We start from the raw sequence: 23,816 nt of genomic DNA, 5'->3' as shown, positions 1-23,816 counted from the left end.
GACATCAAACAGCTTTCATGAGAGCATTCCTTGTGCTCAAGCACCAGGGAAATGGCATGCGAAGGAAGGGAATGGAAGTATAAAAATGGCCAGAACTGAACTCCTAGAGGGCTAACACAGTGTCTGAGGTGGAGAATACACTGTGGGACTAAAGCAAGATCAACACTGCAGAAGGAAAGGTCAGTGAGCCTGGGGAACACAACAGTAGCCTGTCCAGAAGGAGAAAGAAGTGGGAGGGCATGGGACATGGGAGGCTGAAGAAATAGCAGCTGGAAATATCCAAAATTGATGGAATATTAAGTCTACTGATCCAAGCTCAACCAACCCAAACAGAAACAAAGCATGATCAAATTCCTCAAAAGCAGTGAGGAGACTGGTGCAGTGGCTCAAATGGTAGAGGGTCTGCCTAGCAAGCATGAAGCCCTGAGTTCAAATGCCAGTACCACCAAAATAAATAAGTAAATAAAAATAAATAGCTAGAGGAAACAAAAGAGCAAAGATCAGGAACAGCAGACTAATCTCTAGGAATTAGGCAGACAGCGCTGCTAATTAAAAAGTTTTAAAAGAACCTAGGAAAGGCTGGGTTTGGGGGTACACATCTGCAATCCCAGCATTCAGGAGATGGCAGCGGGAGGCTCATGAGTTTGAAGCTACCCTTGGCTACATAGTGAGATCTAGAATTCAGTAGGCTGTGGCTTGAATATGGTGTGTCCCCTCCTTTACACCTTACCCAGACTGTCATACTGTGTTATTAGCAACAGAAAATGAACTAGGACCCTGTGAAAACACTTGCAAAGGAAGGGGGAAAGAAGACATCTCTAATGTGCAAAAAGCAGAAAGAATTGTAGGGAATGTCAGATAAAGCTTCCCAGGCAGAAGGAAAGTAATGCAGGTGGAAGCAGCCGGCAGGAAATGTAGAAGGCAGTTTTCTTATTTTTAAAATCCTGTTTTGTTTTGTTTTTTTTCAGTACTGATGTTGAACTCAGGGCCTTCACCTTGAGCCACTCCGCCAGCCCTTTTTTTTGTGATGGGTATTTTCGAGATAGGGTCTTGCAAACTATTTTCCTGAGCTGGCTTCGAACCGTGATCCTCCTGATCTCTGCCTCCGAGTAGCTAGGCTTACAGGTGTGAGCCACCAGTGCCCAGCTAAAATCCTTTTGAAAGACAATTGGAAATATATAGACCCCCCCAAAGTTCAACAACAAACCCAATTCAAAAATGGGCAAAGGACTTGAACTGACCTTTCTCCAAAGAAGACACAGATGGCCAATAAGTACATAATCCTTACCTCAAAGCATCATTTAGGATGCAAAACTGTTTCCAGAAGAGCTGTGGAAGTGACCATCCAGAGAACGTGGGCCACCCTGGAGGCGGCTGTGCTCAACTCCCAAAGCCCCAAACTGTCACTCCCACCTTGGGGAGGAACATCCACCAAACCTACAAGACCGCCAGCCACTGGGCTCTAAAAGTCTGCAGCTGCAGCAGTCCTGGCACCTAGTGGCTGCCAGAGTAGTCTTTGCTGGGCCACACCACCTTCAGACAGAACAGTACCACAAGGCAACCACCAGGTAGCGCCACCAGCACACTCTACAGCCTGCTTTGTCTCAGCAGATTCCTGGCACTCTGGAGGTGACCTCGGCCCATACCTGTCACTCTCACCCCTCCTACAGCCCTTGCTCCAGCTTGCTCCAGCTATGTGACCTAGACTGGCTACTCCCTCAGGTCTCCTGGGCCCTTGCATTGTGGCCCCAATGGTGTCCCAGTCCTCCCTGGTGGCTGGGTCTTGTTCGCTGATCTGTTGTGATGGACAGAAGCTGGGGCTGTGGGCAGCCTGGATAACTTCATTTGCGAGGGTCAGGGAAGAGAGTTGGGTCCAGGGGGGGCAGGGACAGCAGGACATTACACTGTGTATCCTGTTGAATAGGTATCTCCACTTGAAGACCATCCCTGGAGCCAGGGCACATGACCTTAGCCATACCCCTTCAACCTCCATGGTGGTGGTGCCAAAGGATGAGGGGCAGGGGAGAATCAGGTGCTCCCACGCCTCTCCCAAGCTACCCAGCAAAGCCAGCCAAAGCTTGAAAAGCAATTTTTATTGAAGAATTTGGAGGGAAAGTTTATTATAATAGTAAAAATGCTAAAGTTGAATGTTGTAAAAAACGGCATGGTGCAGCAGTGGCTGCAGCATCTGGCCAGGAGTGGGGACAGGCCAGGGCAACAGCCAAGAAGTAAAGCATCTAAAAGGATAAGTGCTAAGACAAGAAATCATCTGAGGTGGGGGCCCTCGATGGACACCACCAAGAGCCATGACACAGGAGGGGAACAGGCTTTCCTGTCACTAGATCAGAATCCCCGGAAATGCTCTAAACAGCGCAATCCACAGCTACACATTGAAATCCTGTTCCTCTGTCTTCTGGATGAGCCCTGCCCCCATCCCCAGGTCCTGTCTCTAGGGCCAATGCTGAGGAAGTCTGCCCTCAAGAGGCACAGCCCAAGGATGAGGACGGCTGAGTGCCAGCCAGCACATCACAATGAGGTTGCTCCAAGTGGACCCTGGAGACAAGTGACATCCGGGATAGATGGCCCAATGGGGGCAGTGACCCTCGGGCCTCACATTGCACGTAGCTGCAGGAGTCCTTAACATTTTCCTACATGAATCTGTAATTGTTCTGAGGGCCGAGGCCATGTCTGGAGAACAAGTTGGATGAAATAAATTAAGAAAATCCGCAGGATAATTTCCCTCCTGACCTGGCCGGGAAGCAGAATGCCACCCACAGTAGGAACATCCTCCCACCCGCCCGTCCCGTCCCGTCCCATCCCGGAGACAAGTGTGGTTCCTCCCAATGCATCCGGGAAATAAAACCATCAAACAGATCATCCAGAGGTTGCTGGACCCGGAGATGCAGCGGAGTGCACAGCCTCTGCCTGGTGCTCCTCAGGCCGTGCCACTAGCAGAGTAGGAGAACTGGGGGAAGTGCGGCCTCCGCTCACTGTCCACACACTCCATGTTGTCGTCTGCAGGCCACAGAAAATGGCTCAGACCCAGACTCCAGAAGAATCCAGCCCGCCCACCACAAAGCAGGGAAGAGGCAGGGCCCACATGTGGACAATAACCCTGACCCTCTGCATTCCAGTCCCCACCTTAGTCACCACCACCCTCCAAAGTGGGGCTTGTCAAACATCTGGAGTTTAAAGCATCTGGAGCCTGCAAAGGTTGACCAGTGCTGGCCTCCTGGGCAGGGCAGGGCAGCTGTCTACAGGACAGCTCCTCACCTTGGTCTGGTGGTGTGATCGTGATCATCTGAGCTGTGAACTCCTCATCAAAATACCTGGTATCAGTTTCTGAGGTGACCTGCGGCTTGAAAGGTGGGCTGAGCTGCAGCAGAGGATAGAAGGCACAGGTTACCACCCAGCTCAGCACCTCCCAGTGTGGTACAAGATCCTCACCAGGGCCATCTACAGCAGGACTGACCTCCCAGGTGGGGCAGTGGAGGGAGAACCCACAGCAAGCAGACCCTCCCATTCCCAAATGGCAGGGATGACCCTTGGTGACTTTCTTCCTTTCGGTTACTTTCTCTGCAGATTTTCTCATGAACGGGGAGGGCAAGGACAGAGATGTGACAAACAAGGTGCCTAGGGTTCCTCCTGTCTCATTCATAACCCAGGGAGCACACAGAAGTTTGGCCAGCATGACACAGACACAAAACTAACTATAAAATGTGCACACGCAGGGGATACCAAACAGCTCCTTGGTCCCACTGGACTCAAATGCTGTCTCCCGGAGTCTGGCCTGAGGGCTGTGCTGCCACTTATGGACTCATAGGCTGGGAAGAGGGGGAGGAACACTGTACACACACACACACACAGTCAGGGCCAGGGGCAACACTGTACACACACACACACACACAAGTCAGTCAGGGCCAGGGCACCCTATGCTGTGGGGAGGATAGAAGCCTAGGGTACTCAGTCCAGCTGGTGCCATGTGGCCTTTAACAAGCATTCAGGAGAGTAGGCTGCACACCAGCAAAGGTGTGCTTGATACAGGGCCTCTGGAACATCCAGGCACAGCCCTCTGAGCCCACTGGGCAGACCCCACCAGCCTGGTCCAGGACTGGGCTCCTGGGGCCTTGTAAAGACAAAGGGCAGTGAGTGCCCCACCATAGGGACATGTGCAGGGGAAGCTGCCTCTTCCTGGCCTCCATGGTGCCAGAAAGGCAGATTGCTAGCCAGAGTGGAGCAGGCTGCCCTTGCAACAGGAGGAACTGAGTTCAGACACTGGAGGAACTGGCAGAGAGCAGGGGTGGTACCTGCCTCTACCCTCAGCCAATCTTCACTCTGTGGCAATAGAGTACCCAATAGATTGGAGGTGTGGGAGCCTGTACACAGCACCTCCACAGGAGGACGGAGGCCCCTCCAGCTTCCAAATTCCACCGTGCAGGACCCTCGGTGCAGGTGTCAGAGGGGTGCAGCGAGGGCCTCCTGATTTGGGCCACAGCAGGCTCCAGACGGCATATGAGGCAGCACAATGACCCCTCGGTGTGAGTGGGTGTGTGAGAAGGCTGAGTGCATGCTGGTGTGTGGCTGTATGTGTGGATTAGCCCAGGACTGAATGTGGGCACACGAATGGGTACAAGAGTGAGGGACTGTAAGAATGGGTGTGTGTGTGATCCAAGGAGGCAGGGTGTGCGCAGGGTTCAGTGGGGAGCTCAGTGTGCACCTTCTTCTCGTACACGTCCTGCCACACGATGCTGGCAAAGAAGCGATGCTGCATTATCTCCTTGGCATCCTCGGAGCCCCCACCAAGCCTGCAGGCAGGAGACAGGCCCAGGGCTCAGTGATGCCCCGCTGCCCTCTACAGGGTGACAGGGCCATAGGGACAACACCCGCAAGGTGTGGCTTCCTCCCGGCCCTCTGCCTGCATGCAGCCCAGGAAGCAGTACGGGATTGTCCAGTGGAGGGTGGCAGCACAGCTCAGCAAGCAACCTGGGGTGGGCACAAGAGGCTGGAGCCTGTGGCTGCAGTCCTCACCTCTGTTTAGGGTCCTTCTTGAGCAGCCCAGCCAGCAGGGACTTGGCCTCAGGCCCAAGAGTGCGTGGGAAGCGGATCTCCTCCATGAGGATGAGCTCAAACAGCTTTTCATGGTCCTGGTTGTAGAAGGGCAGGCGGCCACACATCATCTCGTACATGACCACACCCAGCCCCCACCAGTCTACTGCTCGGCCGTAGTCATTGTCCTCCAGCACCTGGACAGGGGCCTTGGTGTCACTGTGTGCCTGGTACATGGGGAAGACGGGGGTAGGGGGAGCACAGGTGATGGCAGCGCACCTCAGGGGCCAGGTACTCGGGCGTCCCACAGAAGGTCTTCATGGTGGCCCCGTCCTTGATACCCTCCTTGCACAGCCCAAAGTCTGTGATCTTGATGTGTCCATCTTTGTCCAGCATGAGGTTCTCCAGCTGTGTGGGAAGGCCTAAGGTCAGCATGGCCAGCCCATCCCGCACCTGCCTCCCCAGACCGTGGCACATACCTTGAGGTCCCGGTACACCACGTTCTTCTCTGAATGCAGGTAGTCCAGGGCCGACACAATCTCAGCACCATAGAAGCGGGCCCGGTCCTCAGAGAATACGCGCTCACGGGACAGGTGGAAGAAGAGCTGCAGGAGGGGGGCCTGAGGCAAGGCGGCAGGGGAGCCCCCACCCCGCAACCCACAGGCACAGGGCAGGGAAGAGACCAGTCCCCAGGAGGCCTGGAATTCTGGAGACCCCAATTCAGTGGGAACAGCATCCTATAGTAGGCAGATACACACTGCAAGCGTAACACACCTGGGCAGGTAGGTCTGTCCTGTACCACAGATGGGGCCTGAGGTTCCCAATGGGATGCACCCAACCCACAAGGCTGCCTGGGCCTCGCCCTACCTCACCACCATTGGCGTATTCCATGACAAAGCACAGGCGGTCGTGGGTCTGGAAGGAGTACTTTAGGGCCTGAAATGGAAGCATAAGCACAGCCATAGCCCCTCAACATGGAAGGAATGAGCTGCCACCACACTACTGCCCAGCAGCCCCTACTTCCCAAGGGGCAGTGAGGCACATTAAAGGTAAGCGACGTGGGTCTGGGTTCAAGTGCAGGACAAAGTCCAGGGTCTCAGAAGTTGAATATGCCATCAGGTGGGAAGTAAGCAAGGACTTGAGAGTTTCCACCCTGGGGGTGCAAAGTTGCCCAGGTGGCCTTCACATCTGGTCCACAGGGGGCGTTGTTGGAAAGGAAAGGCCTGGTCAGTGGCCAGCTTACCCAAAATGCTGCCCTGGAACTAATCAAGCAGCTAGAGTTCAACTCCATGCACAGTAAACCCCTCCTGAACAGAGCCCTCCTGAGCAGAGCCTCCTGCCCAGGACAGGACCCCACCTGGGGACACGCCCCTCCTGGGCAGCGCCTCCTCCACAGAGAAACTAGCCAAGGACTGGTCTACAGGGGGACAGAGTGTGGGGAGCTCACTTTAGCAGAGTGGAATGAAGACCAGTCTCCTCTGTCCTCTGGGTACACTAGCACACTAGAGCCAGTACATGCAGCCCCAGCCCCACATCAGCCACTCCACACCTGACCCTTCATCAGCCTCATCTGAAACCCATGAAACATTTGCCCTGGAAGTCAGGACACTGTTTTTTAGAGGCAGCCCTGTGTGAATGACAACCTGACCCCTATCTCTCCATGACTTAGGGAGCCCCCAGTCTCACAGCCCCTACTTACTGTGAGGAAAGGGTGCCTGGAGTTCTGCAGGACACGGTTCTCAGTAAGCGTGTGGGCCACCTCGTCCTAGAAGGCAGGGGCAGGTGAGTGTTGCCCCACCTGCCCCCAGCCCTGCCCCACTCTCACCCGCCCTGTCCCTCACCTTGGCCACAATGACCTCTTTCTTAAGGATCTTCATGGCATAGTAGCGGCCCGTGGCCTTCTCCTTCACCAGGATCACCTTCCCAAACGTGCCCTTGCCCAGCAGCTTCAGGTACTCAAACTCGTTCATGGTCTGTGGACAGTAGGCAGAGCCCAGTCAGCACTCCTACTCACCATGGCCTGCCCATGGGGCTAAAGACCCCCAAACCACACCACAGCAGACTGGGCTGCAAAAAAGAGCAGGGCTTCCTCCTCACACCAACAAACCTATCGAGTTCAGTGGGAGTTCAGAGCTCATGACAGCACAGGCTGTGCTGCCCAGCTTGGAGCACTGGGGTTTGGGAGACCCTGCCACCTCCACTTCACCTCTGACACAGGGAGGGAACCAGGCCCTCATGGGGAGATGAGTGGGACTCCAGAACCTGCCAGGCCGCTCCAGGTGGCCTTAGCAGAGGTGGGGCTGGGCTCACCACACGATGCTTGGGCTTGGCCAGGGAAACTTCCATCTCCTCAGCCCCTGAGTTGTCACTGGGCGAGCCTGACCGGAAGTCCATCGTCTCTTCCTCCTGCCTCTTGAGTCCATCAGCCACAGTCTGGATGGCGGTTGTCCACTCTTCCCTGCAGGGAAAAGGTGAGGCCTCAGGCACCAGCAGAGGTTCAACCACAGCCATCACCCACCACCATCACCCATCGCCAGTGTAGCCACCTGGTACCTGGGCCTTCATACACTTTGGAGTGTACCAAAAAATCAGCATGCAGGAGCATGCTGGGGACACAAAGGTCTGGCCCCAGTAGGATGGGCCCCTCCCCACCCTGTTATCTCCTCCAACCTCAGTTTCCCCACTCACTCCACAAGCAGGACTGGGCTAGTTTCCAAGATGAGCACTGTGGGATCCCAGCACTAGGATTAAGGACAGCCCTGAGCAGAAAGCACACCTCACTGCCCTGGTGCCCATCTTTGGTACTGGTACTGGGCTGCCTCGCACCAGGCCCACGTACCGTTCCTCAGGCGTCTCCACATGGAAAGTGCGCTCAATAACTGTGGTCCACTGCAGGCAGCGGATGATGAAGGTGTTGGGCCTGGGCCGCTCTGTCTTCATCAGCTGGCATTCTGGGAGAGACCAGGGGAACATCTGTCTGCACATGGCCACCTGTTCCTCCCCACTACCCTCCCCACAGTTCTGAGCACCAGCCATATCCCATCAGACCCACCCACCCAGTCCCAGGAAGCCCCATCCCATCACCTCTCCAAACCTCAAGTTTCCCTAATGAAATGGGGCAAAGATCACCATTTTAGCTGGAATGCTCTGCTCTAAGAGTGTGTGACCCAAGAAGGTGTCTGAGGCTAGGTCACTCTGCCCCACACCATCACTGGCTCCTCCTTCCTTCCTTCTGTCTCAACCCCACCTTGGGCCTCAAAGGGTAAGGGGTGTGGAGGTCCCAGGGAGGGTCCTGGGAACACAGCCTGCCTGTTCCACCTGGTGCAAGAATATCTCACTGTTCTCCCAATTACAACTGAAGCAACTGGAAAATGCACCGACCTGATACACACACATATGCACATGCACACTGAAGCACACATACAAGTGAAGCAGGCACACTTGCAGTGAGTGGATGGTGAGAGTGGGCCCTAAGGGCTCTGTGCATTTGCAGAAGAACCTTCTCAGCAGGACTGTGTAAAGCAGGAGGGGTTGGGGGCGGGGGGGCCAGCGTCGGGGCCTCCTGCATTCCAGCGTTGAGGCCCTGGCAACATGAGGTCCAGCCAGGCTCTGCTGAGTGAGCAAGGGGGGGCGGTCTGCCAGGCCAGGCCGGGAAGGGGCTTGGGGCCCAGCCTTGGTGGGGGCCTGTGTCAACACAAGGCAGGGGAGGGTGGAAACCTGGCCTGGGTCTTGTTGTCCGCAGCACACAGCCTCCCGCTCACTCTCAGGCAGCCTGTCAGAGGCCTCTAGATGGGACCACCCCCAAGGAAAGGCGCCTGGACAAAGAGGCCCAGCACAGCCCACTACCCCATGTTCTGCTCCTTGCTGAGTGTGAGCCACCCATGGCCTTGTTTGGAGGCCCCAGCCTCACCCCTGCTGGGGAGCACCCTCCCCTCCATCCAGAGAGGCCCTCTCCTTCCTCCTCCTTGTCACACTGGCCTGGGCAGCACTCCAGGGTGCCTCCCAACAAGGCCCTGCCTCCTTACTGCTGGGCATGATGGATACAAGGTGCCTCCCAGCCCGGAAGGCCCCAGCCTGGACTGAAGGCCCAGGAGAGCCTGGGACAAAGGCTGCCAGAGCCCAGTGTCTCCTCCATGGCCCCAACTTTGTCAGACAGCCTTGGGCCTGCAGGGCCTAAAGCCAGAGGAGCAGGGAGGGGTTCAGGACCCAGAGGAAGCAGGTACAGAAAAGCCCTCCAGGGGACCCTCAGCCTCCCCATTGTAGCAAGGCTAGGCACACTGGGATGGAGAAGCCCGATGTCTACCTGGAGGCACTGAGGACAGAGTTGAGGAGGCATTGAGGTCAAGGAGCTGGACCCCAGAGCATATGGAAAAATGCTGGGGTGGAACCCAGGGCCAACACATGTGGGCAGCTCACTCTGCATCCCAGATTGCAGCCTGAGACAAACCCCAAGCCCACAGTCAGCAGTCCCCACCACTCAGACCCCACAGCCATTAGTAGTCCCTGCCACTCAAGATCCCAGGGCCCACGGTTAACCATCCCCACCACTCACAGGCATCCCACAAGGGGACTCTATTAGCCACTCAATTACAACCACACACCCAGCGGCATCCCGGCCAACCCTTGCAGAGCCAGGCTGCAGGACAGTGGCATGAGAACCTGGACAAGGTGGGAGGCTTGCTTGCCTCGGCATCCTACCCACCCAGGCTCTCATAGGTAAAGCTCTGTGGGATGCCCCAGCTGACCCTTTGGGTTAGCCTTATCACCCTTGTCCATCCCAAAGACAGGACAGACTCTCACATGCACACCGGCTAGTGGGGAATAGAGGGACCCCACAGGGGGACTCTGAAGACTTTGCAGGGAGCACCACAGACTCTTTCTGGACGTGACAGAGGCTGCTGGAGTTGGGGCCCTTTGTGCATCTTCCTCCTGCTTCCCCACCCAGGGGTGTTCCCAGGGAGAGCTCCTGTCTAGCTGTTTAGCCCCCCACTAGAGAAGGCCCTGGTCAGCATGTCTACCCCAAGCCCAGGCTCTGTCACCAGCCTTCCTAGCAAGAGCACAGGGAACACAGGGTCAGCTGGCCTGGAACCTGGCCCAGGAATCCAGACCTAGCTAGAGCTGGCTACCCATCAGTCCTAGCAGAGGTGACTCAGGAGCCAGTACTGCCTGCCTGCTCCCCAGGACATGGAGGCCCATGTCCTCACACTACCCGAGGTATCCAAAGGGACACTTACGTGCCACAGAGAAGTTGTTGAGTGGCGACTCACGCTGGTCCACATCCTGCGGCCGCTCCTTGTAGCCAATGAAGGTGCCGTCGTTCTTGAGGAGAAAGTATCGAGGCCTCCACGTTTTGATGTATTCCCCTGTGAGATGAGAGACCCTACTGAGTGGCCACAATGGCTGTTCTAAGAACACTGGGCATGGAGACAGGTGAGGGGCAGAGACAGCCCTGGGTCCATGGGAAGACAGCTCACAGAACTTAAGAGGGGGCCAGGCACCTGGATGCTGGGGAAAGTGCATGGTGAGGGGAGGGGGGTGGGGAAGAGGTCTGGGTCACCGACAAGTTCTTCCCAGATTTTGGGACCGTACCACTGTCCAGGGACTCAGAGCTCCACCTGTGGAGCAGAACCAGAATGCTCCACAGTTGGGCACCCACAGCCCTTGGCCCTAGCTGTGACCTGTGATGCAGCTGGCCAAGTCCCGCCCTGCGTCACCCAGGTACACAAGGACATTTTCCCTCAAGTTTTGCAACATCAGCCGTAAACAGGCGTTCACACTCAGGAATCAGAGCAGATGTCCTCTGTGATCTCCCGGCGACTGTCATTTTTCATACTGACACCCGGAAAAAAATATTTCATTTACATTTTGCCGAGCAAGGAGTCTGAACAACAGGGAACTAACTAATTAGGCAACTTCTTTATCTGAGGAGACACTGGGCAGAGGGCAGAGGTGCCCACCCATAGAGCTGGGGTCCCTGAGCTCTGGGGTCTGGTCCTCCTGCCATACTGAGTCCTAAACAAGGGCACCTGGAGGGACACGGGGGACAAGCAATGGCTTCCCACCAGGCCATACCACTGGGTCCTGTGGTATGACAGCAGATGCCTCAGCTCCCAATGTACACCAAGTCACAAGGTCTGGCACCCAGGGGCATGGGTACCAGCCCATGGGATTCCAGGGCAAAGCATTGTCTCCCACAGTCCCTGGGCACCAGGAACGGGCAGCACATGCCATTCCCTCTTCCTGCAGCCCCAGAACACCTAGCCAGCACCTCCCCCATTCTCAGCCCTCTTGTAGGCTGCACCAATCAGGTACAGACAAACTGTTTTGCTAGTGGGGTCAAGAAGCCCTGGACTATGAGTGGACCCCCATCAACTGGGCCCTTCCTCCCTGTACACAACCCCAGACCCCACCCCCAAGACTCTCAGGAGCCCAGTTCCACCCCCCAGGGTGTGGGCAGCAGAATCTCCGGGAAGCAGTTTACCTGCAAAGTCCCATCAATAACCCTGCTCCCCACCTCCTACCCCACAGCTCTCTGTTAACAGCTTCCAAAGGCCAGCCGTCCTCTGCAGGAGCCAGTGCCGGATCAATGTTAAGCGGCTGGCAGGGCCTGAGTGGTAGGGGAAAGCAACTGGGGGACACTAATACACTGGGGAGGGTCCTTCCCCATGCCATCACTGATCCACCAGACACCAGCACTGACATGGACCCCTAACCCACGAAGGCACAGGGAGGACTTGAGCACTGATTAGTGGGTATAAAGCAAGGTGCCCATCTGCCCCATGACACTGTGACAGGTGCCCAAATATGACAGAAGTTCCTCCAAGGGGACAGGCAAGATTCTGCCACTTCTCCCTGGCCTAGAGTTCAGATGTGGTCACCAAGGCACCTGCTTCCATGAACCGTTTCCCCAGCCCCAGCCACCTCCCATGACCAATGTCAATCCTCAGAGAGGATCCCTGTAACCCAAGAACATGGAATAGGGCCCCCATACAGAGTCTCCAAGCCCCATGGGCAGGTCTGCTGCACAGGCCACCCATGGACATCAATCCCAGCCACTGGCTCAGGCGCTGAAGGTACAGCTGGGACTTTGGGTGAGAGAGAACTGAGAAGGCTGGGGGATGCGAGGCCCACCCCATCCCATCCCAGGCCGCCTGCCGCGCATGCCCACCCGCCGGCGCCAGTCTGGAGCTGTCGGCCCCTGATGGAGTGCCTCCCATCTTGCCAGCTGCTGCTCCCCAGGATGCTAACTGAGCGGGGAGGCTGATGAGCACCGTATCCGCACCCCAGAAATCCATCTTGATCCACCACCTGCTGCCCGCCCCACTGCGCCCCCCAGCTCTGACCCCAAATCTGCCTCCTACCAGCTCTTACCCTACAAATCTCGTCCCCAGTCTGGATGGACCCCCAGACAGGACAAGCCAAAGGGCTGCTCTCACTTGGCAGAGGCTGAGATGGGCACCCAGCCACCATGAGCTCACAAGAGGCCTCTGAGTGCCCTTCCCTCACATGGCCCCCACAGACAAGGGCCACAAAGGCCCAAGGGACAGTGTGAACAAAGGAGCCAGGTAAGGCATCTAACCTGTGGTGGCCCAGCACAGAAAATCCTCCAGGAGGAAAGAAGGCCCTGGGGCCAAGCATACACACAGATCCTTCTTCATCTGCTGCCTCAAGGTCCAGCCAGTTGGTCACTCAGGAGTGCTAGCTGAGCCAGCCGTAGCCTGGGCCATGCCCTCATGTTAATGAGTTCAGCCCAGACAGGACACTGTTGGGTAGCCAGCCCAGTCAAGGGGCCCTAAGCCCCCAGCACCAGGGTGATACAGGACAGACAAGTGCAAGTAGTGGCTGCCCCTGGCCCCTAGTGGCCACAGGATGTGTGTGGGGCACACGTGTCCCACACAGGAGAGGAACAGACACTGGCCAGTACCCAGGCCCCCCCCTCCAATGACCCCTCACACTCCAACAGGAAGACACTGACCCTTGGAGCGCCCCCATCCTCAGTGCTGGATACTCACCCTGAACTTGGATACCTCATCCATTCTGTTCTTGCACTTGAGCTGGGAAACCAGGCCCACCCACCACATACACACGTGAAAGCCCACAGGGATGCACACAGACCCACACTGCTGGCCAGAGAGGCCAGGACCCCCTTAACAGGCCTAGGTACCTGTATGTTCAAAGGTGACACACAGCAAGGCCAAGCTTTACCTCTCAGCATGCTGTCCCTCAAATGTCCCCACTGTTCTCAAGCTCATGTCACAGCCAGGCGACCTCCTTACAGCAAACTCTCAGTGGGCAGCACAAGTCGGCACACATGACGCCCAGGAGCTGTCCCTTCCACCCCCAATGCTCACCCCAGTACCCAGCCCAGACTTCACCCAGGTCCTTGCTTTATACCTGGGAGCTGCAAACCACACAGAACACAGCACAGTCCTGGGACCAGGCCTTGGCCCCAACATCACAGTGTCCATAGCTCCCTCCAGGCACATGGGCAGTTCAGTCAGGGGGCCACACCTGTGGCAAAGTGTAGCTGGCACCCACCCTCTGGGCACAAAAGAGGCAGCAGCTGTTCTACCTCTAGGATTCCCTGAAACCCACCATGGAGGGAAAAGAGCTGGGGGAAGAAGTCCATGCTATACTCAACTCTCCAAGACCAGGTCCTATCCACCCCCCAAGGAAGGGGCACGTGTGCCTGGCAGACCCAGTCCCCCCACCTCCATCCATCTGACCCAGGATAAATGGATCTTCAGTCTCAGCCCTGAGCCCCTCAGAATTCATGTGGCTCAGCTTCCTGGGCTCCTCCACCAGGGGCCCCTCCATCCCCCATTCATCACAACAGAGAAGGGGGCCTCCTGGGCTAGATGCTGGTGTTCCAGCAGGACCCAGCCCCACAGAGCACTACATCACGGCCACACAGAAGTGCTTAAGGAGGAGACAGGCAAGGCCAAGACCTCCACGCCTGGAACCTTGGCCATGCCCTAGCAGACATGTCCTGAGCATCTGCATCCCAGGCCTGACCTAAGTCCTTCTGAGCTGCCCAAGAGTGTTGGCCCTGCAAGCCATGCTCACTCAGCCATCACATCCTGAGTCCCCAGTTCTCAGGGAAACTGCTGGATAAACACTTTGCAGCGGTAGTGGTGGCAGGCGGCAGCTGGCGGGGTGCCAGGCGGCACCGAGCTGTTTCTCCACAGTAAAGTGAGCCCCAGCAGGCCCGGAGAGCGGGCACCAGCTGACAGCGGCGACCGCACGGTCCCCTGCCGCCAGCACATCCATCGCGCCAACAGCTGCTGGGTGCCCATTTACCTTCTCCAGCACATTGAGCAAGTGGCCCGCTGACGGCAACCTACCGAGGCTGCGTGCGCCTAGCCCTCACCGCCTGCCAACAGCGGACAACACAGGTCATCTCCAAGGCTAAGCCCGCCAGGCCTCTGTCTGGGCCTGCAGAACCCATGTACAATTACCTAGCAGGGTGGTAGGCCACAGCTGACAGACACTGTGACCAAGAGCTGGATGAGGGTTGGGGGGAGGTAGAGCCCCAGGCCTGGGGGGTCACCCACTGCTCTGCACCAGCCCTTCTGAGGGTGTGTTCACCATCTGGGTCCTCCTGGGGCAGGGAATGCATGGGCAGCTTGGGCAAAGAGGTGTCCACGCCTGGCCCAGCAGAGGGCCTACGTTTGCTGAGCCTGTTTGGGCTTTTCTCTAGGCATGAGCCCATCCTGCCCTCTGGAAGGCAGAGAAGGCAGGGTCACTGTGCCCACCAGCTCCCTCAGGATACTGAGGCTTAGATGAAGGGGCCCTCAAGCTAACAACAGGGGAGATCATGACCAGAGCCACAGCCCCTGCCATGGCAGCAGCATGGCTGAGGTACCTGGACTGCTCATCTCTTTTTGGCTACTCCAGTCTCCCAGGACCCATAGGATACCACACCTCTCAACAACCACCACCTTCAGCCCACCTCCCGGAACCACACCTGCCTACCACCTATCTTCCCAGAAACAAGCTTCCTCCACATACTGACCCCCACCATACACCCATCCCATCTCCAGGCACTCTGTCCCAGAGAGTGTTCTGCTCAGCTGGCTCTGGCAGCCTCTGTGTTGGCCGAGCAGCCCCTCCCTGTGCCTGCTGCCTGGCTTCTAGTCTCTCCTATATGAACCCAACACCCCTCTGACCTGTCTCTGCCTACCCTGCTTCTTCAGATACCTCTTCAGATGTGGCTACAGCATAGTGCCTGGGTGTCACCTGCTCATCCACTGACCCACTGTCCTACGCGGGGCCCCAAAGACTATAGCCTCCTGTTACTCACCCACCTCCCTCCCATCTGCCATTTGGCACAACCTGTTATCATTTACTCAGCTCTCTACAACGGGGGGGGAGGTGCTCTCAGAAGCAGAGCCTTGGGTCCCAGACAGTTCCAGCCTGGTCTGCACATGAAGGGGCATCCCGAGGCCTCACCTTCTGGAGACGTACAGCCTCTACAGGGCAGCTGGACTACTGGCTGAGGGCCGGGACTGGCTGAAAGCATCCTGAGAGTAACGCTTGCCCTCCATCCTATGCCAAGAACCCAGATGGACCCAACCAAATAAGAAAGGTGTCAGGAAGTCAGGCATGGTGGTACATACCTGTAATCCCAGCACTTGGGAGGCTGAGGCAGGAAAATCATGAGTTCAATGCCAACCTAGGCTTAGTGAGACCCTGCCTCAGAAAAAAAAAAATGACAAAGGTATCGGATTCTTAGCAGAACCAAGGGGAGAAGGAAAGTAAGCTGGATAGAAAGCAAACACCTGCACCATTCTTGGAGGAGACACAGAATCGGCCAAAGTGGTCTCCTGTACGCAACCCCTTCAGCCTCCCCAAAGACACCCACGGGACACACAAGCAAAAATTCAGCATCCAAACAACCACACCTCTCCTAAGCCAAGGCCCTGCTGTAGGGTAAGGAGCCTGCTGCACACAGATGCAGGCAGCATTTCAACCACACATCACTGCACTGGGAGCCTGGTCCTCCATGATACCCTCTAGAGGAGCTGCCACCCTAATTTGACCCATACCTCGGGTGAGAGCCCTGAGGGCACCCAAGGTGGGTGTCATGCTGAGTCCTCTTCTGTTGTGATATCCCAGCACTGACACCTCGAGGCCCCACCCAGACCTGCAGTGGCCTTTTCCCCCCGTTCTCCCACCAAGCTGGTGTCCATTCAGGACCTGAGGGTCCTATGTCAGTACCCAATATGGGTTGCCTGCCTCTGTTCCCCAAAAGGTATCCATCCTCAAGTGCTCTGGAGGCCCCCAGCCCTGACCATGACAACCAGCTGAAGCCCCTGGGCATCTGGGCTGACTCTGGAAGTCGGTCAGGAATGCAAAGGTGGGGGCTGTGGTGCTAAGGCCCACCTGAAGTTTACAAACCAAAGTCAGCACCCTAGGACTCTACTAAAGCCCCTGGGCTGGCAGGTCAGTCACCAGCAAACCTTGCCCTTTCCATGACAACGTCTCCAAAAACACAGACTTGTTATTTCTTAAGTTTAAAAAATGTATCTGAAGGCAGGAAGAAAAGGGTAGCCTGTCCCACTGGGCACTGGGCGTGGAGTGTATGTCTCCCAGGACACAGTGCCAAACTGGCTAGAGCTCCAGGGCCCTCCGCCAACCTGCCCTGCCCAGGGCCCAGGTTTTGAGGGAGGGGTGGGGAGTCGCCTGGTGGGGAGCGCCAAGCAGGCAGAGCAGTGGTCTCAGCCATCATGGGGCAGCTCCTGCTATGGAAAAGCCTGAAGGCCAGTGCTGGCCCTGAACCCGACCCATGTGTGCCCGAGCAGAGGGGATGCCAGCCACGGGCCACCCCAGGGCACTTCTAGGAACCAGCCTGATGCAACCACGCAGGCCTGAAAAATGGCAGTGGGAACTGTCCACCCACACACTGGCCACATCTCAGTGTCCTTCCTGTACAACATACACTTTGCCACCCTGCAGGAGCTGACGGGGTCAAAAGGCAGCCCCAGGGCCCCAGCAGCTCAGTGAGTCCCACACCACCCCATCCTCCCACAGGACACCCTTGTCCAGAGAGGATGGGTAATCAGGAAGCAGAGAGGGAAGCACTGCCTGCTCGGGAGCCCCAGGCTCATAGATGCTGGGTCCAGACTGGGCCAGCAGTGACCCCTCACGCCCCCACTGCAAGGCCACCCTGCTTCCTCTTTTGTTGTTTGTTTTTGAAGAGAACTCAACATACTCACAAAACAGGAAACAGCCCAGCACTGTCCAAGCCTCACCACAGCCACGCACCACAGCCACCAGGCCCACACCTGTCCCCTCCACTGGTGGGTCTAAGGGTCCAGACTCCCACACCTTGCCATCTTACTGCAGTGTCACCTGTACACCTCTCTCGTAATCAGGGCCCTACCCTCAACACCTCCTCCTGCCCCCATGCATGGCCACCGCGCAAGGACCTGCCTACTGTATGTTCAGGACCCTCGGTGCCCCATAGGGGACGTACGCTTGGCCATCTGGATGCAGCCTGGAGGCAGCCCTTACCTGACAGCCAGGAAAAATGATACCCACAAGGGTTCAGCAGCTCTACCCACAAGGTGTGGACATGTGGAAGGTCTGTGGGAGCCTTGCTTCATGGTCCTGCTGAGCGCCCACCCCAGCAGTGAGGTCAGCAGCCTCCACTCACTGTCAACCCTGCAGGCCCTCCCTGTGCTCCAGGGTGGGGCAGCCCAGCCCCCATAAGGCCATTCCAAGTGGTGCTTGCTCAGCAGAGCCGAGGCCTCCTCAGAACAAAGGTGAGCTGGAGCAGCCCCTACCCCACACAGGGACTCTAGGGCTAGTCAAACAACAGGGGCCAGGCTATGACCAGAGACACACTGGGGGTCTATGCTGCAGTGAAGTGGGGCCACCCTCTATTTCAGAGTACACAGAGGGAGCAGCCTACACCAGGACCTCAACTGAGCAGGATGGCAGGGAAGCAGACAGGGGCCCCTCAGGGACAGGGTCTGGCCTCAGTGCTCTACACCAGGGTGCCTGAGGGACCTGGATCAGGGAGGGTCTATGCCAGAAATGGGGTGCAGGTGCAGTGTCCTGAACACAGGGCAGACCGTCTGGCAAGGCACACACCCCACACACACTAGGTGCATATGCCTTGAAAACCAATGCCAGTGACCACTTCCAGGCAGGATCCCAGGAACCCAACACCACCAACTTCCCTCCTTCCCTACCCATGCAACCTCAGCCTACCAGGTGATGGCCAGGGAGGACAGCCAAGCCATTCCTCCCCTGCTGGATCCTTTTTGGCCATCAGCTGACACATATCACCAGAGCCTACAGTCTCTTCACTCTGTGCCAGCATTCTAGCTGCCCTCCTCTGGCCTCTCCTGGCCCACCTGGTCCAGCTACCCACTGTGAGTCAGGGGTCACAAAGGACAGAGTGAACTTCCCAGCTGGAGGCTCTGCCAGGGCAGCTCTTATGGGACTGGGCTCAGCCAGGATGGGCACAGCCCAGCAGGCATTCAAATGGGCAGAAGTGTACCAGGCTTTAGAAGGATGACAGCCCAAAAGGGTGGCACAGATGGGCCCGTAGCCTCAGCACAGAGTTCATATACTATCTGAAGACTGAAATCACAGACCACCAGCCAAGTTCAGCCAGACCTGCCACCTGACCCTGAGGCTCTTTTTGGCCTGACCCCAGCCCTCTGAAAATGGGATGTCTGAGCAGCACTGGGCCCTGACCTGGCCACCCACTAGGGCTGTACTGCACTTCTCACCTCCACCCATCTGCCCACCTGGCAGATGTTAGCTCCGGTCCCCAGCAGCTCGGGCTCATTGCCCCAGAGATCAGCTGTTGGGCATATGGTTGGGCATATGGGGACATTAAGGCCCACTGGGCTTGTCCGGTCCAGCTGCAGGCTGTGAGCCACCAGGCCTCTTGCTCTGGTGTCAGCCACTTAGGCTAGGTACCTTCTGCCTCCTGCAGCACCTCTGGCCCAGAGCACAAATAGTCGGGAAGCAGCCGGGGCCACTGCCCAGACGTGGATGCCCTCCTCCCAGGGCAAGAGGAAGAGCCTGGCAGGGATCTGCAGATACACACTTGCCCCTAATGCACAGGGACCTCCACTCTATGTCCACGCCCACACAGCTCCAAAGGCACGGTCACCCTGTAGAGGCCAGCCAGAGCAGCCAGGGTGGGACTGTTGCCTACAAAGTTTAGCCAAGGTGGCCTGCAGGGTCGATGTCACCCTAGACTATACCCTCTTCCCCACCAGCTCTTCACCCACCACCACTCCCGTGCATAAATGGGGATGCTGAGGCCCAAGGAAATCAACAACCCTGCCCCAGAGGACACAGTAATAGGTTGCTCAGTTCACACCCAGCTTCTGAATGCCCCACTGGGCCTGATGTCCCCTTCAGAAGGCACAACCATAAGCAGCAACCTGGCACTCACCCAAGACTCAGAGGGGCACTGTGGTCTGAGCCTAGCTGGCCACTGAATGCCCCAGTAACTTGAGACCTACATAATGCCTGAGTTAGTCCTAAATCTTATAGTCATTCAATAAACATTTGCCAAAAAAGCAGACTGTATGCAGCATGAAGAACAGAGGTGTTTGGGGAGGGGTCCCCAATACCAAAGGACTACAAGGTGAGGCAGAGCAAGACATGACTCAGAAGCCTGGGTGACGGGACATCTGGGGAATAAGAGGGGAGCAGATGAGAAGACAGGTGGGGGCAGGAGGGCTGGAAGAACCAGGCAAGGTGCTTCCCACGGACCACAGACCAGCAACAGCCGAGCCCAAGTACTGTCCTCCCTGTAGCTACCAAACCGAGTTCTCTAGACACACAGTTGACCACATCCTCAATCCCTGCTTGAGCCCCTGAGGCCCAGCGCCTCACCTCGGTCAGCCCCCTGCCTTCCTCTCCCAAACCCTGCAGTTCCCAGGTCTATTCTGCTGAGGAGCTCCTGTACATCCCACAAAACCCAGTCTAGTGACACCTTTTCTCCTGCCTCCTGTCTGCTGTGTCTGGACACCCCCCCCACCTTACCAGCCCCCCTCCCCGCCCACCAGAAGATGTGGGATCCATGTGCTGGAGGGCCAGTATGAGGAGTGCTGAGCCACTGGCATGGGATCCCCAGAGCTTCTGGTAGGAGCAAGTCTGCCGGAAGAGGAACTCAGGAAGAACCAGCAAATGCCTGCGCTGGGACAGGGGGGAATGACTTGCCCAGGGGACCTGGACATGAAGCCCACCCCTGCCAGGATAGAGGAAAAAACAGCCTGTGGGCAGGCTGGAAGTTGAGGGGCCACGGCGATGCATGAGGAGATGAGGATTCTGCCAATTCTTCAGCTCCAATGCAAAGCCGCCCAGGCCCAGGCTACTGCTGCTGTGGAACCAAGAGTCCAGGCCTGAGGCAGGCACTGGGCCCTGCCAAGCAGCCCTGCCTTGCTGCCTTCAGGAACTCCTGGGCAGTGCTCTGGCTGCCAGCTTACCAGCCCTGGGCCAACCATGTCCTCAGTGCCTTCCTGGAAAGCCAGGAGGGAGGCAGGAGTAGCTTGCCCCGCCCACAGGCTGGCTAGGCAGCTGCCTACAACAGGCCCTGCACAGGGCCTCATCCTCCAGCCAGGAGGCCCCCGCAAGGCCATGACCTCCATGCTGTGGGGGGTGCTGGGCCAGTCCCAAAGCCTCAGGGAAGCAGCCCCTCCTGTCTAGCAGACCTGGGTGTAGCACTCTTGGACCAGGCCACCAAAGCACCCACCACCTGAGAGAAGCTTGCAGGCCAGCGTGGCCCCAGCCTGCTTCAGGACAACCGCCTGAGCAGACCCCATGACCACCCCCCACCCTCAGGCCCAGTCCCAACAGCAGCACGGACCTCGTTTGTGAAGCCAGCCTTCCTTCACAATGGCCACGTCATTCATGATGTCTGTGGTCCCTGGGGGCCGGCGTGGCCCAGGGATGCTCACAGTCTTCTCTTAGCAGGCCAAACCCAGTTGGCCTGGCCACAGCCTGTGGAAGAAGCAAGGAAATGTGAGTGAGCAGTATCCTGCTTGAGATCAGTTCCTCTGTGCTTGTAGTGGGCCCTGGCCAGCCCTGCTCTGTGGGATCTCACACTCTCTTCCTGTGACCGCCCTCCTCCCCACTCCCATCTTCACTCTCACTCTTCCTCCAGCCTTACTTCTCCCAAGACAATGCTGCCAGACAGACACTGCTCCCAGACCCAGGCCTATCACCAGCCTGGGCTTCAAGGCTGCCCCCGCCCTGCCCTCCTTGGGCCCCCTCCCACCTCTCTGACCTTGGTGCAAACCACCCGTTCCCAGAAGGCCTCACAGGGACCTGGCCCTCATGACATACCCAGCTGACAGCCCTGACTGCTTCGGCCCACCCTGGTGATGGGTGCCCATTTGCTCTCCCTGTCCATGGGGTTTCCACCTACAAGCTGGGATCCCTAACGCAGGGCACAGAGCTCCACCTCCCCACTCTCCTCACTGGGAAAGCAAAAACTCAAACATGAAGACAAGGCCAGGAGTACAGCCAGGAGTGCAGGCAGCTGGAGCAAAGAAAAGACCAGCGCCCTCCAGGGCAATATTAAAAACCACCCCACAAGAAACCCCAGGTCCCTCCAAAACCACAGCCTCTCCCACAACCCACCCCTTTGAATCTGGCTTATTCATTCAGCCAACATATACCAGGCATCTCTGGTTTTGCCAGGCCGTGCACTAGGCACCGGGGACAAAGAGAGGTTCAGACAGTTTGTCAGTGAGGAGCACCCTGAGCAGGGTGGGTACAGACCCACAATTACAGCATTCAGGAGGCCATAAATAGAGCGGGCACCATACAAGCCCTGGCCCTGCAGTGGTCCACCAGTGAGCCCTTGCCAAAGCACACTTTGTTCATTGATACTGAGGGGCCTCCCCCATTGCTTCCCTGCTGGAAGAACTCCTAGGCATCCCTCAAAACCCAGTTCCCACGTTACCAACTCTGGGCATTCTGAGAAAGAGCACTTGGACATTCTTCCTGTCAACAGGCCAGCATTCATGAACAGAAGCCCAGGAGAGACTCCTGAGGACCACTGTGGAATTGATCCCAACACAGGTTTTTCTATAGTCAGCCAATACTTCCTTCCATCAGACCACCTCTGTGGCCTCCTGAGACATAAGCTAGGCACTCAGAAAGTCACTGACATTTTGTCCTATCTTAAGCTAGAACTGGAACAGGAAGGCACCACTGCTTTGTGTCAAATGCCAGTACAGGGAAGACCATACCAGGCGCAAGGAGGAAAGTGCCCACAGGCCTACAGGCAGGCAGCGCGGGAAGTCAGAGTACAGGAAGAGGCTAAGGAGGGCTCTGAGTCCCTTGTAGGGTGGCCACAGGGGGCTCTATGTCACTGAGTAGGAGTGGCCTGGAGGCAGAGGGCTGGACCCAAGACTTCTGAATGCCCCCCACCCCCACCCTCAGGCCAAGGCTGAGGCCTGCTGTCCACACTCAAGACAGCTGTCCAGAGCTGTGTGTAAAAATACATCCGTGCACACATAGGATGGCGAGAAGTGTACATAGCAGTGTATGCACCAAACCACCCTGGCAGGGGACCCTGCTTCGCGCTGTTCTGTACTTAACATGAGAACATATTGTTATTTAAGTCACAGCTCTTCAAAAATATTTGAACTCTGAAGAGCTCCCCTTCTAGGACACTGGTCTGTGAGCTGGTATTCGTGGGACCCCACCAATATGGCTTGCTCTTCACTTGGGTGAGGGGCTCATAGAATCAAGCTGGCCACCTGGAGAAAGGTGGGAGGCCCAGGAGTGAAAGGGAGAGGGGGCTCTGGGCAGAGCCCAGGCTCAAGCCCACCTCAACGCCTCAGGTTCTACCAAGGCAGAACTCCGGAGCCAGTCCTACCCGGGACAGGTCTAGCAGCTGGCCCAGGATCCCCAGCCTAGAGGGCAAGCCCCAAGCGCCCTCCAGCTTGGAGGTGGGTGGGCGGCACCTCCAGCACCCACCCAGTAAAGGAAGCCCTTTTCAGGCCCAGAAGGACTAGCAGTCCTTTGCGGGCTAGCCTGGGCACCCTGCCACGGCGCCTAACTTTCTGACCATGGGAAATGAGGTCTCCTTCCCAGAGCCCTCCCACTGCCTGGAGGCCGCGGGGCCAGCCTCCGTCCCACTGAGCGCCCTCGGCCAGGGAGCCAGGGGGGGCCAGGCGCCCGGCTGCCCCAGGGCGCGGGGCCCCCGGTCCGCGCTCGCTGCACCCCTCTCCCCGCGCGGCCTTGCCACCGGGGCGGCCACCCAAGGTCACGAGGAGGCCGGGCGGCCCGCGCCCCGCGCCGGCGTGGGCCTCCTGCGAGGCCGGCGAGGCCCCGCGCGCTCCACGCCCAGGCCTTCGCTCGGCCACTTCCTGCTCCCCTCCACGTCCCAGCGGCGCCGCGGCCGGGCCGGGAACAAAGCGGCGGGCCCGGAGAAGGACCAGGCGGGGCGCGGGCACTCACCGGGCCGCCGCGTGCGGGCGACGGGGCCTAGCCGGGCCGCGGCCTCCGGCGCCCGCCGCTCCGCATCCCGCGGGCGGCGCTGGGCGGGGCCGGCTGGAGGCCGCGGCGGGCGGCGCGGGCGCGCGGGCGCTGCTGGCCGGGCCTCGGAGCCGTCGTCGGTGCCGGCCCGCTGCGCGCTGCTCGTCGCGGCCGCCTGTCCCGGGATTGGGTGCGCTGGGCAGGCCGCCCGCCGCCTCCGTCCTGCCGCTGCCGCCACCGCCGCCGCCGCCGGTCCGCCCTCTCCCCGCCCTGCGCCCGCCCCGCGCCGCGCCGCCCGCCCACAT

At 57.9% G+C, this 23,816-nt stretch overlaps 1 protein-coding gene across 1 annotated transcript; it reads right to left on the bottom strand.

Moving 5' to 3' along the window:
- Positions 1 to 2,078: 2,078 nt before the first annotated feature.
- Positions 2,079 to 23,580, bottom strand: Akt1 (AKT serine/threonine kinase 1). Its single transcript, XM_020172010.2, has 14 exons — positions 23,494 to 23,580; positions 20,888 to 21,021; positions 10,281 to 10,409; positions 7,886 to 7,997; positions 7,357 to 7,504; positions 6,888 to 7,019; positions 6,746 to 6,811; positions 5,914 to 5,982; positions 5,526 to 5,651; positions 5,326 to 5,454; positions 5,029 to 5,243; positions 4,718 to 4,805; positions 3,274 to 3,376; positions 2,079 to 3,015 (listed from the first exon to the last, which is right to left on the bottom strand). The coding sequence occupies exons 2-14, from the start codon at positions 20,931 to 20,933 to the stop codon at positions 2,936 to 2,938; spliced, it is 1,443 nt and encodes a 480-aa protein (XP_020027599.1). The 5' UTR covers positions 20,934 to 21,021; positions 23,494 to 23,580; the 3' UTR covers positions 2,079 to 2,935.
- Between the last annotated feature and the right edge of the window lie 236 nt (positions 23,581 to 23,816).

The sequence above is a fragment of the Castor canadensis genome, chromosome 3 (genome assembly GCF_047511655.1).
Source record: "Castor canadensis chromosome 3, mCasCan1.hap1v2, whole genome shotgun sequence".
Lineage (NCBI taxonomy): Eukaryota > Metazoa > Chordata > Mammalia > Rodentia > Castoridae > Castor > Castor canadensis.
This window is presented reverse-complemented; position numbering and strand designations above follow the sequence as displayed.

Excerpts from the sequence above, each read along its gene's own strand:
- Akt1 (XM_020172010.2), bottom strand. The coding sequence starts at position 20,933 with ATGAATGACGTGGCCATTGTGAAGGAAGGCTGGCTTCACAAACGAG. Across the intron at positions 7,020-7,356 it reads CCAAGCCCAAGCATCGTGTG|ACCATGAACGAGTTTGAGTA; the intron begins GTGAGCCCAGCC and ends TACTGTCCACAG. Across the intron at positions 5,244-5,325 it reads CCGAGTACCTGGCCCCTGAG|GTGCTGGAGGACAATGACTA; the intron begins GTGCGCTGCCAT and ends GCCCCTGTCCAG.